General features: G+C 37.6%; 1 protein-coding gene across 10 annotated transcripts in view; it reads left to right on the top strand.

The window, feature by feature from the left end:
* Nucleotides 1-16,034, top strand: part of Nf1 (neurofibromin 1) — a 285,217-nt gene that overhangs the window by 51,883 nt on the left and 217,300 nt on the right. For 9 of the 10 annotated variants that reach the window (XM_087191932.1, XM_021248915.2, XM_021248918.2 and 6 more), the window contains exon 2: nt 15,069-15,212. In XM_087191932.1, coding sequence (XP_087048058.1) covers nt 15,210-15,212 — 3 coding nt within the window. In that variant the 5' untranslated portion in view covers nt 15,069-15,209. Of the gene's footprint in view, nt 1-15,068; nt 15,213-16,034 lie in introns of those variants that run through there. The other variant, XM_087191934.1, reaches the window with a different exon arrangement.

Genomic DNA, 16,034 nt, shown 5'->3' with positions numbered 1-16,034 from the left:
CATTTCTCACACAAAGAAGTAGAAATAGCAAATAAATACATGAAAAAATGTTCAACATCACTGGTCATTCGAGAGATGCAAATGAGAAGAACACTGAGATTCCACCTCACTCCAGAAAGAATGGGTGCTATCATGAAATCAACCAATAACAAATGCTGGCAGGGCTGTGGGGAAAGAGGAACTCTGCTCCACTGCTGGTGGGAGTGTAGACTGGTGCAAGCACTGTGGAAATCAGTATGGAGATATCTCAAAGAACTAGGACTGGAAGTCCCATTTGACCCCGCTATTCCACTGCTGGGGATCTTCCCCAAAGAATTAAAAGAATCATACCACAGTGATATATGTGCACCCATGTTCATAGCAGCGCAGTTTGTAATAGCTAAAACTTGGAAACGGTCCAGATGCCCATCAGCTGGAGACTGGATAAAGAAAATGTGATTTTTTAATAAAACGGAATACTACTCAGCCTTAAAAATGAGAAATTAGAGATATCTATAGCTAAGTGGATGCACATTGAGGCAATACTCTTAAGTGAAATAAATAGGACACACGTGTAAATACCGAATGGTTTCTCTGGTATGAGAAACTGAAAGTGTAAATAAGGACTAAATGTATAATATAATAGGTAATGTGAAATAGGAAGAAAAGGGACAAAGGGGAAGGAAGTGGGAGGGCTAGGGGAAAGGATAGAAGGGAATGGGATTAATATGAGAAAATGGAAAAATAGGAACAAAATCTTTGTAAATAGGGAGGACTGGAGGGGTTGAAGGGAGTGCTGGGCAAGGGTGAAAAATAAGAACCAAGAGAGACTATGTAAAGGTGCAAATTTCCAATGATGAATGTCATTATATTGTATACCTAAAATGTACCAATTATTAGAATGAATAATCGATAATGTAAAATAGGAAGAAAAGGTCCAAATGGGTAGGGATAGTGGGAGGGGCAAGGGAAAGGAAAGAAGGGAAAGGAAAAAATGATGAGAAATGGAAAAAATGGAAGTAAAGTCTTTGTAAATAGGGAAAGGTGGAGGGTGTGAAGGGAGGGCTAGGAATGGGGAAAAAATAAGAACCAAGATGCATCATTTAAAGGTACAATTCCCAATGAGAAATGTAATTGTGTTGTATACCTACAATGTACCAATAAAAGAATTTAATAAAAAAAAGAAAAACAAAAAACAACAACAACAAAAAAACAAAAACCAGGAAGGAGAAGGTAAAAGGAAAAAGAAAAAGAAATGGAAAAAGAAAAAAATGAAAAAATAAAAATAAAAAAAAGAAACCAAAAATGTCCAATTCAAGGTGTATCTCTGCTGTCAATGGTAGGCACCGTAGGGAAATAGCATCCAGAGCCAAATTAATTAATCCCAGCAAGCCTGCCACAACTTAATGGTGAGGTAATGATAATCCCAGCCAGCCTGTCCCTTTAGTTCCTTTGAAGTTCCGGCCAGTTTCTGGCTGTGAGGCTGGAATTGGATTCCGTGAGCTTACAGCAGTCTATGTGTCTCCTGCTGGCTTGAACTCCACACCTTGGGCTTCCATTGACTTGAACTCAGCACCTGTACCCAGGCACTGGGAGCTATTAGATGGAGTCAGCCTGTAGCTGTTTCGAGTTCGAGCTCATTTCAGCCCGCTCCAAGATGGCCACTGGCCAGTTGCCCTCTCCTGGATGATGTCTGCACCTGGATAACTCAGCAGCTTTTGCAGTCCACTGCATCCACAGCTCCATTCCATTGGTGCGATTCTCCGTGGAGGCCTCTGGCGTCGCCAGTAGTCACCATGCGTCTGCAGGTTTGGCTCGCTGTTCCCTTGCCCAGTATCTGGGCTCTGGGAGAGAGCACTGCTTGCTTCCACACCCTTCTCTTCATTAAAGTCTCTCTCTGCACTCTCTATGTGGACTTCAATTCTTACCTCATATCCTTCTGGGTCCCAGGGACCCACCCCTCTTTCTTCTCCTTGTGCCGATATATTCCAGTGTCAGGTTACCAAATCTCAGAGAGGCTCTTTCTCTGTTGCTCAGTGCTCCCTGTTTGGCTAGGTATCAAATTTTAGTCTGAAAATAATTTTTTCTTGGAAATTTGAATGCATTTCTTCATTGCCTTTTATTTTGTAACAGATTATGGCTAACAGTGTAATTTTGATTCCTTTCACTTTGTTAGCAGTTTATATCTTTTTTTTTTTTTTTTTTGGTACTGGGGATTGAACTCAGGACTTTGTGTTTGCTAGGCAGGCGCAGTACCACTGAGCTAAATCCCCAGCCCAGCAGCTTATTTCTTTATTTCTAGAAGTTCTTGGGATTTTTTTTTTTCTTTGTCCTTGTTATTCTGCAGTTCAGCAGTGACTATTTACTGAATGAGTCTTTTTCATTTTGGAGACTCATGCTCTTTAGGATTGAGAAAGTTTTTATACTATTTGATTGGTAATGTCTTCCACGTGTATTTCTTCCTTCTCTCCAACACATTATATGATTAATCATATAATTTGTAAATACTTTTTTCGATATAGATCTTTTTGTTTGTTTTTCTGGGAAGACTTTCTGGAACAGTTAGGCTTTGTTGTCTAACTCTTGAATTTTTTTTTTTTTTAATCTGTCGGTGTAGAGTTAACATAGCAGGCCTGGGACAATAATCTTCAGAAAGGTGTGCTTGCTAGGCTTGCCCTTGGCTATTGTCTGGGAACTTGGACTTTTCGAAGGATTCCTACAATTTCCTCAATAAGAATGCTGCATGGTTCACAAAACTGTGTATACCTTGTGATTTATGCTGAACACGTGCTTTCTATCTCGTGTCTGAAATGTTGGTATGTTCTAGGCAGAGAATGCCTCCAATTAAATCCTTTATCATAAAGTATCCAATTAATTTACCAGGTAGAAGTATTTCACATATGCTGTCACAATTCATTGCTAAAAGAATATATTGTGTCCTGTGTGACTTAGCTGGGAAAGGACTCTTGGAAGCTTGTGCCTGGTTTCTTCTGGACCTTGCCCCATTTTCAGCTTTTCTTTTCACTGATTTTGCTTTTTATCTATTTATTGTAATAAATAATAGCTTTGAATGTGTCTTTATGTTGAGCCTTGTGAGTCAGTCTAGTACACAGGTAGACTTGTAGATAGTCATGGAGACTCTGATACACTGTCATATTTAACATACTGAATGTTCTTTTTTTAACTTTATTCTCACTTGCTCTCTCTTTTTTAAAAATAGCTTCCTTTAATTTTTTTCTAATGTCTGTTAGATGTTAATAATTAACTTTTGTTTTTAACAAAAAGTGCTAGGGATCTAGCCCAGGGTTGCTATGTCACTGAGCTACATCTTCAGCCTACTGTATTATTTATTTTGAGACAAGGTCTTGCCAAGTTACCCACACAGGACTTGAATTTGTAATCCTCCTGCCTCAGCCTCCCAAAGTTCTGTGATTACAGACCTGTGCCATCATGTTTACATTTTCATTCCTGCATTGTTTTAATTAATTAATGTTTACTTGGTTCCCATTTTTTTCATGTTAACAGGCATTTCTTATGTCTGCCGATTCTACATTGTTTTCAGTTTAAATATCTAAACATTACAATATCTACTCTTAGATCTTATATATTTCTTGTTCTGCTCTTCAAGAAAAATAGCTATGTAGGATGGTGGTGGTGGGTGTGTTACGTTGGTTATAGTAATATTTTATGGTGTATATTTGTATCAGATCATATTGTATAGCTGGGTATGGTGGTATGTGCCTATAATCCCAGTGTTCTGGGAGGCTGAGGCAAGAAAAATCACACAAAAAATTAAAGGAGTGGGGATTAAAAAAAAAAGTTGTGTAGTTTTAATACATACAATTTTTGTCAATTATACCTCACTAAAACTGGAAAAAAGCAAATTTAAAAGAGTCTACTGTAAGTTGGTAGAGCTAACTTTGTGGTTGGAGGCCCTCCAAATATAGGTCAGTTTTTGAACATCCAGAAATACTGCCCAGTTGATGGCCTAGGCCTATACCACATATGCCGCAGTGGGCTGTTTATCACTGAAAGCTCTAAAAGGTTTGCCATCACTGGCCTAGGAAGATAGATCTGTTTTGAGGATTGAGACAACAGGCTGATCGTGGTTTATGTTGTAGGATTATTGTAGAAAGGACATGGTTGGTTGATCTTTCCCTCTGAAATCACTGATTTGTCTGTACTGTAGTTGGTAGATAGCAGGGATCACCAGTTGTTGTTGAACCACAGTTTGAGACACACTGTTTTTAATAATATAAAGTTAGTTGTAAAGGGAAATACAAGAGGCATTGTAATACTCATTCTTTTTCTTAGCAAGCATTTATTGTGTTTTAAAATACTTAACTATGGAATTAAGCAGGTATACTAAGATACCTTCCTTGCTTCCATGAAACTGACATTCTAGCATGAGTGATGGATATTGAACAGTGTGCCCTTTGGCTATAATTACAGTTGTTATAAGAACCATACAGGAGAGGTCAAGGAGGCCCAGTGTCATAGTTACTTTTCTCTCATTGCTGAGACAAAATAACTGGCGCCCAAAGTTAAAGGAGTAAAGGTTTATTTGGCTTACAGTTCGTAGAGGTTTCAGTTTGTAATCGGCTGGCTCCAAGGAAGGGTGGCAGAGGGGCAATAGTTCATTGTGGTGGAAGACAGCAAAAGAAGTAAGAAGGAGCACCACTTTTATCTTGTTCGGACTACTTATGGCGGGTAGCACTCACACCCTTAATCCTATCTTCCTTGGGCCTAGCATTACACTTTGAATCAGTTCTAGCTTCACACAGTCTAGATCCCGTCACCTCTGAAAAAGCCCAATTTAAAACTGCATGAGGTTGCTGGGGATTTAGCTCAGTGGTGCTGCCACCTGCCTCACAAGCACAAGGTCCCAAGTTGGATCCCCGGTACCAAAAAAAAAAAATCGCATGAGGCTTTGAGAGGACATCTAAGCACAAGCCATAACACCCAGACAGCATGCAGGAAAGACCTGTGGGGCTCAGAGGTGGTACCTCTGAAAGGTTGAATAAAGAAAGTGGTAGGTGGGGCCAGGGATTTAGCTCAGTGGTTTCACCACCTGCTGCACAAGCGCAAGGACCCAAGTTTGATCCCCGGTACCAAAAAAAAAAAAAAAAGAAAAAGAAAAAAAGTGGTAGGAGAATGAGATGAAAGTGGCAAAGACTGAGAGATGAGTCAGGATAATGGTAGTCATGTGATTAAATGAGGTGTATAATGTGTCATTTATAGAAATAGTACTATATTGGATGGTTGAATAAATATAAGACCCCTAATAATTTATGAAGATAAAAGTTTTATGTGAACTGTATAGTAAAACAATATATACATAAACTCATCACTAAGAAACATTCCTTATGGTATAGGGTATAGAATTTTTGTATTTCAGAAGTGTTGTTACAGTAGTCTCTCTTCTGGGTATTTACCTAATGGGGATGAAACCACCACTAGCACTGTTGTGAAGATATCTGTGACCTCTCTATTCATTCTTGCCCAGTGTTATTCACAGTGGGCAAGACATGGAAGCAATCCATTTGTCTGTGGATGAATGTCTAAAGAAAATGTCACACACACACACACACACACACACAGAGTAGAATGTTACTCAGACTTAAAATAGGAGGAAACAAGGCGCAGTGGTACATTTGTAACCTCAGCTGCTTGGGAGGCTGAAGTAGGAGGGTCATCTGATCCTAGAGGTTTGAGGCCAGCCTTGGCAACATAGCAAGATCTTGTCTGCTAGGGAAAAAATAGAAAATAATTGCTTATACAGAGGGAAAAGACTTATTTAAAAAAAATAAAAAAGGAAATTGTTTCATTTGCCACAGCTTGGATGGACCTGGAGGACATTATGCCAAGCAAAATAAGCCAGACAGAAAAATACAGTATCATCTCACTTATATGTGGAATCTTTAAAGAAAGTCAAATTCATTTTTTAAAATTTAATTTTATTGGTACATTTTAGGTATACAATATAATGACATTCATCATTGGAAATTTGCACCTTTACATAATCTCTCTTGGTTCTTATTTTTCCCCCATTCCCCTGGCCTCCCTTCAACCCCTCCCTCCCTCCCTATTTACAAAGACTTTGTTTCCATTTTTTCACTTTCCATTCCCTTCTTTCCTTGAAAAGTAAGGGTGGGTTTTTTTGTTTTGTTTTGTTTTTTGGTACGAGGGATTGAACTTGGGTCCTTGCACTTGTGGGGCAGGCGGTGGAACCACTGAACTAAATCCCCAGCCCCAAATTCATTTTTTAAAAAGGTATTGCTAGGACAAAGATCAGGCTTAAATTTACAATTTTATCTCCAGTGCCTGCAGAAGGTGATGCAGAAGATGCTCATCCAGTGTGTCGCCCCCGCTGGGGATCGAACTCAGAACGTTGTGCTTGGGAGGCAGGCTCAGTGCCACTGCACTAAATCCCCGGCCCAGTCCTTTTTTTTTTAATATATAAAATTTTTACCACCTATAAATTCCAGATAACTTTGAGACATCTAGGAAGGATATACAATTTCAGATGTAAGAAATAATCTTTTACCCCCTTACTATGGTCTTTGTCATTTGTGTCCTTTCAACAGAATTATAAATGGCCTTTTGATTAGAATTTAGTATCCTTTTTTATACTTTTCTGTAACCAGCAAAGATGTTCTGGGACAAAGCCTTATTTTTCTTTTCTTGAGGGTCTGTAATTGGTCCTCTTTAAACTGCTAGCACTTACACTCTCACTATATTAATTATGTTTTCCTGCACAACAGGTTACCCAAAGTTAAACAGTTTAACACAGCAGACATTTATTATCTTACAGTTTCAGAGGCTCAGGAATATGGGGAAGGCTTAGCTGCCTTTGATGTAGGTTCTCATGAGGTTGTGGCAGGCTGTTGGCTGTGGCTCCAGTCACCTGAAAGCTTGCCTGTGGAGGATTTGCTTCACAGTTCCCTGACCTGAATGTTGTCAGAGGACTTGGTTCCTTGCCCTGTGGACCTCTGCATAAGCTGCCTAAGTGTCCTCATGACATAGCTGTAGGTTTCCTGTAGAGCAAGTATCTGAGAGAACAAGCCAGTTCATGATGGAAACCTCTATCATTTATAAGCTAATCTCTGAAAAGACAAATTCTGTTAGTTAAAATGATCAGCCATGGTTCGATGGAGGAGCTGTGACTACTTGGCTGTCTCTTTGGGAGCCACCTTGGAGGCTGGCTGTCCCATACTTCATTAGTGGGATCAACTTCTTTTCCAGCATAGTGTATCAATTATATTTAGAAGTACATATTAATTACATTACTATTTGATTAAATCTTGTGTTTGTTGTAAATTGTAAATTGAGATTTCTTCCATTTCTGAGCTTATTTGCTTGGCATTTTTATTACTCTGCTGTGTTTTCCTTTGCTTTCCCTTTTACCTTTTTATGTTTTTCAGATTTACCCAGAAAATAACAGATCAATGTTTTCATGAGATATACTTAATACTTTCAGTTTAAACATGGAGTATCACAGAAAATTGTATCTAGCATAGATGTCGTCTTCACTCTGCTTGGGGTGCAGCACCCCTTGATGTCTTCCTATCTCCACCCACTGAGGCCATCTGTTTTACTCTGCCCAGCCTCAAACAGTGTACCCTGCGCTGCTTTCCAGTGCCTTTATCCTTCTTGCCTTGCTTAAGCTTAGTCCTTCCCATCATGCAGAAGACCAGTACGCTCCGCCATCCCTTGCTGGGCCCGTCTCTTCTCTTTATTGCACTCAGGCTTGACATCCCATCTGGGGCTATCTTTTTCACGAACTCTGTGCTTAGCACATTTGGGCTCTGTTACTCTCTGTGTCCTCCTCTCCTAGGTAGATATCCTTTTCACCTTGCTTGGACTCTTTTTTTTTTTTTGAGACAGGGACTCATTCTGTAGTACAGACTTGAGCTCACTATGTAGCCCAGGCTGGTCTTGAACTCCTGGCAGTCCTCCTGCCTTCACCTCTCCAGTGGTGGGAATACAGGTGTGCACCGCATCCGGCTGCTTGGACTATTAATATTCTGTGCCTGGCTGTCCTTGTCCCATTCATTCTGTGTCACCCTCTGCTGGACTGCCTATCACGTGTAGACACCACTTCATCTGCCTCGTGCTCCGTTTCCTCTGTAGGAATACTTTCCTCATCTTGCTCAGGCTCCTGTATCTCCCCCCTCCCAAACACATACATGGCTTTTGTAGTGAATGATTGTACAGAAGGGAGAGGAAGGAAAAAGGAAGAGGGAGCATTTTTTTTTTTTTATGGGAACAATGTAATCCAAGTTTATATTTGACAAACAAATCTTCCCCTGCCTGGATAATTAGATATCTTAGAAAGGGGATTTGGGAATTGGCTTTTGGAGTTTCAGTAGTGGTTGGGATGACTGGTGTGTGACTTTATTTGTGAACTGGGTATAAGTAGGTTCTTTATTTGTGAATCAGGGATAGTCTGGAAGGGAAGTAACCAAAAAGCAAGAGATATTTAGGGTAATGTTGGAATTCACTTGTTGACAAAACTGGTTTGGCTTCATGCTAATCTCTTTGCCTACAAATGTTTTTGTAGCATCCATATTTTTACGTTAATTATTTAGTACTTGTCTTTTGAGCTTAGTATTAAATTTCAGAATGTTACCATAGTGCCTAACTTTAGTCTTTCATGTGTCAATTGAGCCATATCTTGTGTCATTTATACTTTACCAAAAGAATAATATCTTTGTAATTACAAGTTTGATTATATACTTTAAATGGCATATTAGAATGAAAATAAAAATTAAAAATTTTTAACTTCCTTTTTTTTGATACTGGGGATCAAACTTGGAACCTTGCGCTTGTGAGGCAGACGGCAGAACCACTGAGCTAAATCCCTGGCACTAAAAATTTGGAACTTCTTATAGGGCATGGTGTTACATATCTATAATCCCAGCACTCAGGAGGCTGAGGCAGGAGGATCATGAGTTCAAGACCAGTTTAGGTTGCATGCTATGTTTCTCTGAAAATAAGACCTACCTGGAAAACAAGTTTTAGTGTGATTTTTGAAGAGATGTCAAACAAAATTGTATCAAGTCCTATTACATACCAATGGTATGGAATCCACTTTGGGGAAGTGAATATTAATACAGGCAGTATTAATTATATATATATGTATATATTTGTGTGTATTGTTTTTTATTTGTATGTTTGTTTTGTTTTTTGAGACAGTCTTGCTACATGTAGTCCAGACTGGCCTTGAACTCTCTTCCTGCCTCAGCCCTCCTCCGATACTGGGATTACAGTTGTATGCCACCACGCCCACCAATATTTTATATATTTCCTTGATTTATTTAGAGCTGATGTATTGGGTCCCCTTTCCCTCAGTATAATTTTTTTCTTTGCTTTTTTCTCTCAGATGAAAATCACATCAAGTGATTTTTAACATGGGTATGTCTGTAACACTTTGAGGATCTTTTAGGAACTGGTTAAAATGTACACAGACAAAAATGTTAGCCTGTGACCTTTTAAGGAATTTTCTGAGTGAAACTAGAAACAAATTATCCGTTGTTCACAGAGTACTTTGCCTAATGTTATGCTTTCTTTTATTAAATCTTCTTTTGAAATCTTGTATGTTAAGTAGCTAATAATTTGTTAGTAGAGATCATAATTAAAAGGTGATTACTTTTGTTATACCCTCTTCATTTTTTATTATACCCAAAGATTTCTATTATGTAGCATGAAATGTTTAAAACAAATTTCACTTTTTTCCCCATTTATGAAAGTAACACATGGTAATTGAAAAGAAACTCAGAAAGAAAATCCTCTAAAATATAATGAATTTATCCTTATTTTTTTCAAGGTGTCTTCTCCCTCTTCTCACTCAGGCATAATTATTTCCTTAGATGTGTTTGAATAGACCTTTTTTTTCTTTTTTTTTGGTCCTAGGAATCAAACTCAGGGAGTCAGCTTGCCAGGCAGATGCTGCACCACTGAGCTACATTCCTGGCCCAACAATGATATTTTTCTTGGTGAAAAATGTAGTCACAAAAAATGATCTAATTTTATGTTACACTTTTTTGGTGTGGTGCTAGGGATCACACCCAAGGCCTCATATGGGCACAAATTTTACCACTGAAATACATCCTCAGCCCTCTTTTGCACTTTTAAAATTTTTAGTAATGTTAGTGTTTCTTTTATTTACTGTTTATCTTTGAGTTTCTTCCCGTTTCTTCAACAGTTTTTCCATTATTAGTCTTATTAATAGAATAAAATAACCTTGTTTGTTAGTTGCTTAAACTTTCTGGTAGCTAGTTATTGCATACTTTTATACTTCCTGTTTGTTTCTTTGTCAGTGGTGTCTTTTTCTTATAGAATTTACTCGGGGTTTTGTTTGTTTTGTTTTTTACTTTTTATTTTGAGACGGGGTCTCATTATGTAGTTCAGGCTGGCCTTGAACTCATGGTGATCCTCCTACGACAGCCTCCCAAGTGCTGGGATTCCAGGCATGTGCCAGCATGCTCAGGTTTTTTTGGTTTTATTTTGTTTTTTGTGGGCAAATATATCAATTTTTTTCTATATAGCAGGTGTGTTTTTGTCTTGCTTAGGGAGAGCTTTTCCACTCCAATATTATGAAATTATTGTTTAGTATTTGCCCTAATTATTTTATGGCTTTTAAAAACTTGTAGGTTCTGGAGATTGCGTGGTGTGTCTGCCCACAGATGTGGGTCCCGCCAGTCACGTGACGCCGCACGGCCAGGGGAGCGGGTGCTCTGTCCTGCGCTCTTTTCCCCTCGATCCTGCAAAAGTGCTGGTTCAGACCCCCTCTTCAATGAGTAGCAAAAAAGATGATCAGGGAATAATAATGAGGCTAAAAGAACAGCACTCCAAGGAGTTACAGGCATCTGTTGACCAGATAACGGAAATGGCGGCAGTCATGAGAAAAGCCATTGAAATTGACGAGCAGCAGGTTTGCAAGGAACAAGAAAGAATATTTCAGCTTGATCAAGAAAACAAAGGCTTGAGAGAGATCCTTCAAATAACTCGGGAATCATTTTTGAACCTTCGGAAGGAAGATGTATCAGAAAATAAGTCTGTCAGCATTAGTGACCAATAGTGATCTGAGCCTGAGAAAGAGCTGAAGGAATTCTGAGTCTGGAGGCTTTGAACATGGCTCCACACAGTCGCCAGGACTGGGTGATCAGCAAATGAATGAATGAACAGAAAATTCAATTTCAGTTAACACTTTTTTTCTTCTCTGTAGTATGTACAGTGCACTAAGAGCAATGAAAAAAGTGTGTATTTAATGGTTGTAAACTTTATTCCAAAACATGGAAATGTAGACACTGAGCCACTGTTAATTGGTGAACAAATGAAAGATTTTTCACGGTGACTCTTAAATATATCAAGTTTTCAGTAGTGCTATTAGCTCTCTGAATGATGCAAGTATAAACTCAACTAGTCCCAATAAATGTTTGGGAATTCATATAATTATTCCACTTTTAAAATACAAGTTTTTGGGCCGGGGATTTAGCTCAGTGGTTTTGCCACCTGCTGCGCAAACGCAAGGACCCGAGTTCGATCCCCGTTACCAAAATACATAAATAAATAAAAAATAAAAAATAAATACAATTTTTTGCCATGGTTTTATGAATAAGAGACCTGCATACTGAATTTTATTCTTCCTGTTCAGTGTCAGAATTAAATTGTTTATGCACTGAAAAATATCATTAGAAACCCACAAATTTAAGTAACTTATTTAGCAAACTTTCTGTTGACTTACACACTTGGAAGTGAATACAAATTGCACATAGATAGCTCAGATATTCACAAAATAAACACGTCAGTGTAACCAGTACTATCTAGGTGAAGAAATAAACCATTATTAGTATTCTAATAGACCCACTTCCTGCCTTGTTTCCTTCCAGCCACTTCCTTCAAGGTTCTGTACTATCCTTTCTTCTAAAACCATAGGATGAATTTAACATATTTTTACAAACATAACCATACAGTATCTTTTTGTTCCGACTTTCTGTCCCTCGTTGTTTTTGTGAAACTAAACTTAACAGTTTGTCGTTCTTATGGCTGTGTAGTTTTTCTTTGTATTAATATACCACTTTAAGGGCCGGGGATTTAGCTCAGTGGTGCTGCCACCTGCCTCGCAAGTTCAAGGTCCTGAGTTTGATCCCCAGTACCAAAAAAAGAAGAATGCATTGTCTAATGTACCACTTTAAAGTGGAAATAAAGACTAAATGTATAATAGATACTGGGAAATGGAAGAAAATGTTCAAATGGGAAGGGGAACAGGGAGAAGGGACAGAGAAAGAAGGGACAAGAAAAAAGAAAATAGAAGGAAAAAAATGGAAATAAAGCTTTTGTACATAGGGAGGGGAGGAGGCTTGAGGGGAAAGGGGAAAAAAGAGGGGATGTATCATGTACAGGTTCAAATTCCTTACAATGAGTGTTATCATTATGTTTGCCTAAAATGTACCGATAAATGTTTTGCTATACAAATAAATTAAAAAATATATACCACTTTTAAAAATTTTGTACTGTTTTTGTTTGTTTGTTTTTTTGGTACCAGGGATTGAACTTGGGACCTTGCGCTTGCAAGGCAGGCTGCAGTACCACTGAGCTGAATCCTCAGCCCTAAAAATTTGTAGTGTTGATAGACATTTGGATTATTTCCAATTCTGGGAAATTATGAAAAGTGCTGCTATAAACATTGTTATACATGTCTTTTGGTGAACATGTTAGTGTTTCTATTATACCTAGTGAAACTGCTGAGTATGTCTGGTTTTAGCAGACAATGCCATTTCCAAAGTTACTGCAAATTTACCCTACTAGTAGCATATTAGAGTTCAATGCTGTGGTTGAAGAGGCTGCCACCCTTCAGAGCTTATAACAGACTATTGTATACATTTCCTAAGATTCCTCCACTGCCAGATTCTAAGACTTTCAAACTCCTGTTTCTTAGAAATTTTTGTCTTAGCCTTTTACCTTCTTCCACTCACTCACCTATGCATTTGAAACCAACCCCCACGTCTTTAATTTTGCCACTCTAGCCCTCAGTGGCCATCAGAATCCTAATGGCTTCTCTTTCCCTTAGTGCATGTACTTTGCCTGAGAACAGCCTTATTTCTTTTTCTGCCCAGATTCTGCCAGTACCCAAGGGAAAAAGCAGCTATAGGAGATCACCTTACTTCATTGTAGTTTACCCCTTTTTGGAATCATACACTTTCCAGTTCTCATTCCTTCAGTAGCTCTCTGAAATCTTATAAACAGATGATGTTTGCACTTCATTTTTAAAAAAATAAAATTGAGAGTATTTTGTTTTGCTCTAAATTCTATGTGGAAGAAGAGGTATGGATTTAAACATAGCTTACTTATATATATGCTTCAATAAATTAGAACTGCTGTCCATGGCAGTTTTAAAATAATTCCATTTTTTTCTTTTCTTTTGTTTTTTTTTGTCTTTTATTTTTTGAAATTACTCCATTTTTGATGAGTGGGAGCCTATTTAGAATTCATTCCTGAGTCTTTCTGATTTGAACCTTTCTAGTCTGTGTTGCTGTCTGGTATGACAAAATGTTCCAGGTTCGTCATGTACCTTTTTGCCTCAGACATGGAATCAGCCATTTCCTAAAGGAGTCCTGGTTACTTTTATGATGAAATGGTATTTGAAGATTACAGCTGGGTAGGGATATTTATTACTATGGGATTGATCATGGTTTCTGGGCATTTTCTGTGAATATAGGTTTTGTTGTAGAAATTTGTTTTATTTTCATAATAAATAATATACATTAAGAGTTTATATAGATGCTTCCAATTCAAATTGAAGACCACAGAGTTTTTATTGTATCATGCTTATTTGTCCTTGTTGTCTCTATTTCCATTCAGTCTCTAAAGGTAACTACTATAAAAACTTGCCAAAAGTTGCTTTACATTGCATCCTACTATTGTTTTTTTTACCTTTTTTTTTTTTTCCCCAATACTAGGGATTGAACCAAGGACCTTCACTCTGAACTACATCCCCAGCCCTTTTTTAAAACTTTGAGACAGGTTTTTGCTAAATTGCCCAGGCTGGGCTCAAACTTGTGATTTGTTCTTATCTCGGTGTTTATTTGTTTTTGCTTTGTTGGGGGGTTGTTTACTTATTTTAATGCAGATGTTTTTGAATTGTAATTTTACTATTCTGATCTCTTGGCCATTGGGGGGGGCATTGGGAAGGTTGACAAGCTACATTGTCACTCTTTTATTTTACTTTTAGGGTTTTTTTCCTCTATAATCTTTATAATTAACATTACCCACACAGCATCAAACCCAGGGACTAGCATGTACTAGGCAAGCAGTCTACAGCTGAGCCACACCCCCATCTTAGCAGAGGCTATGTTCATGATGCTTTATGCACAGAATGCTACTTTTGGACAGATTAGAGATGAATTGTAGGCAGTGTGATGTAACTCATTTTCAGATCAGTGTAAATGTGATCCCTTCGAAGAATATTTTTTCCTATGACATGTATTTGGTACTCCTTCAGTTATGTAGCTGAGGATGGTTATCTTTTTTTGATGAGTCTTAACTCTTTTCTAGGGTTTAGAGTTTGTTCTTATCGCTGAATAATTGACCGTTATTTGTCATTATTGATTAGAGTTCAGGAGCATAGATTTTTTTCCTGGAGCTCTTAAAGATCATTTTATTGAAGACATTCTCTGAATTAATTTTTAGCTACAAAGAAATAGCTCTTTCTAGGAGTCATCCTCCTTCCCTCCCTTCCTTCCTGGGGTCAAACTTTGCACTTGGGAGGCAGGTGGTGGTGCCACTGAGCTAAATCCCCAGCCCCTGATTGTTTGTTATATAGTGCTAGGTAAAAGGGTTAATTTTTCAGATAAAGATTTATGACTTCAGAAAGAAAACTGCAAAAATTGAAATTTCTAAAGATTTGTTATAAAAGCTATTAAAAATTAAAAATAGGAGCCCTAAGATACAAATATAGATAGCTGTCATTGATAAGTAATAAACTGTCATTTCCTAAAATGTCATTATTTTCAGTGAGAAGAGTTATTTAAAAAGTTACTTTTAGCCATTTTGGGTAAACTCTTAACTTTTTTTTCCCTCCTCAGCTTCCAATAAAAACAGGACAGCAAAATACACATACCAAAGTCAGTACTGAACACAACAAGGAATGTCTAATCAATATTTCCAAATACAAGTTTTCTTTGGTTATAAGTGGCCTCACTACTATCTTAAAGAACGTTAACAACATGGTGAGTATTTGGGTTACTGGTTTTTGGTGAATTTGCTTTGTTTTGTTTTTGATTTAGAAATTCAGTAGCGTAAATTTTTTAGTTTATGGATGCATATAGGTGTAGACTTTTAACTCTCATTTTTACATTCTTTCCCTTAGAAACTTCTATTAATGACTATTTCCTTTCCGGTATTATCCTGAAATTAGAGTTTTATATGACTTTTGTATCATATATGAATTGACAACCTTGTATAATCTTTTATTATTCTTCTTTTTGGTGCTGGGGATTGAACCTGGGTCCTTGCATATACTAGGCAAGATTTTCCACTGAGCTAGATCCCCAGCCCTGTGGTATATAACCTATTATGAGCTTTTCTTTAGCTTCTTATTTGAATTTACACATCAGATTTTCCCAGTCCAAAGCTGATGAATAAAGTATGATCTCTTACTCCTAAAATGTTATTGGTATTTATGAACATATTAATATTTTCCCCCTCCCCTCTCTAATCTGTGACACATCCTTTGGTAGAGAACTCCTTGTTGAAACGGTTTTCCTTAAATTGTTACTAATTATCAATTTCATCAAGTAATTCACTATTAGAAGCCAGCTCATAATTTCTTTTTCCCATTATTTATATATTCTGTTAATGTTCCCTTAATGTTAATGTTCTGCACCTGTACCTTTGAACATGTAATGTCTCTTATCTGTCTCAGGTAATCCCTTCCTTTATGTCAGTTTTCATGTAGCCATCTCCTTCATACTCAGTTCAAAGCAACTGATCTAGATTATTCTTTACTCTGTATTTGTCTTTAGCAATTGTAATCTCTATTTGTATTGTTA

The sequence above is a fragment of the Heterocephalus glaber genome, unplaced genomic scaffold (assembly GCF_053883595.1).
Source record: "Heterocephalus glaber isolate CG9 unplaced genomic scaffold, H.glaber_assembly_v1.0 deba00001564, whole genome shotgun sequence".
In the NCBI taxonomy this organism is placed as follows: Eukaryota; Metazoa; Chordata; class Mammalia; order Rodentia; family Bathyergidae; genus Heterocephalus; species Heterocephalus glaber.
The sequence above is the reverse complement of the archived record's forward strand: the minus strand, read 5'-3'. Positions and strand labels throughout refer to the sequence as shown.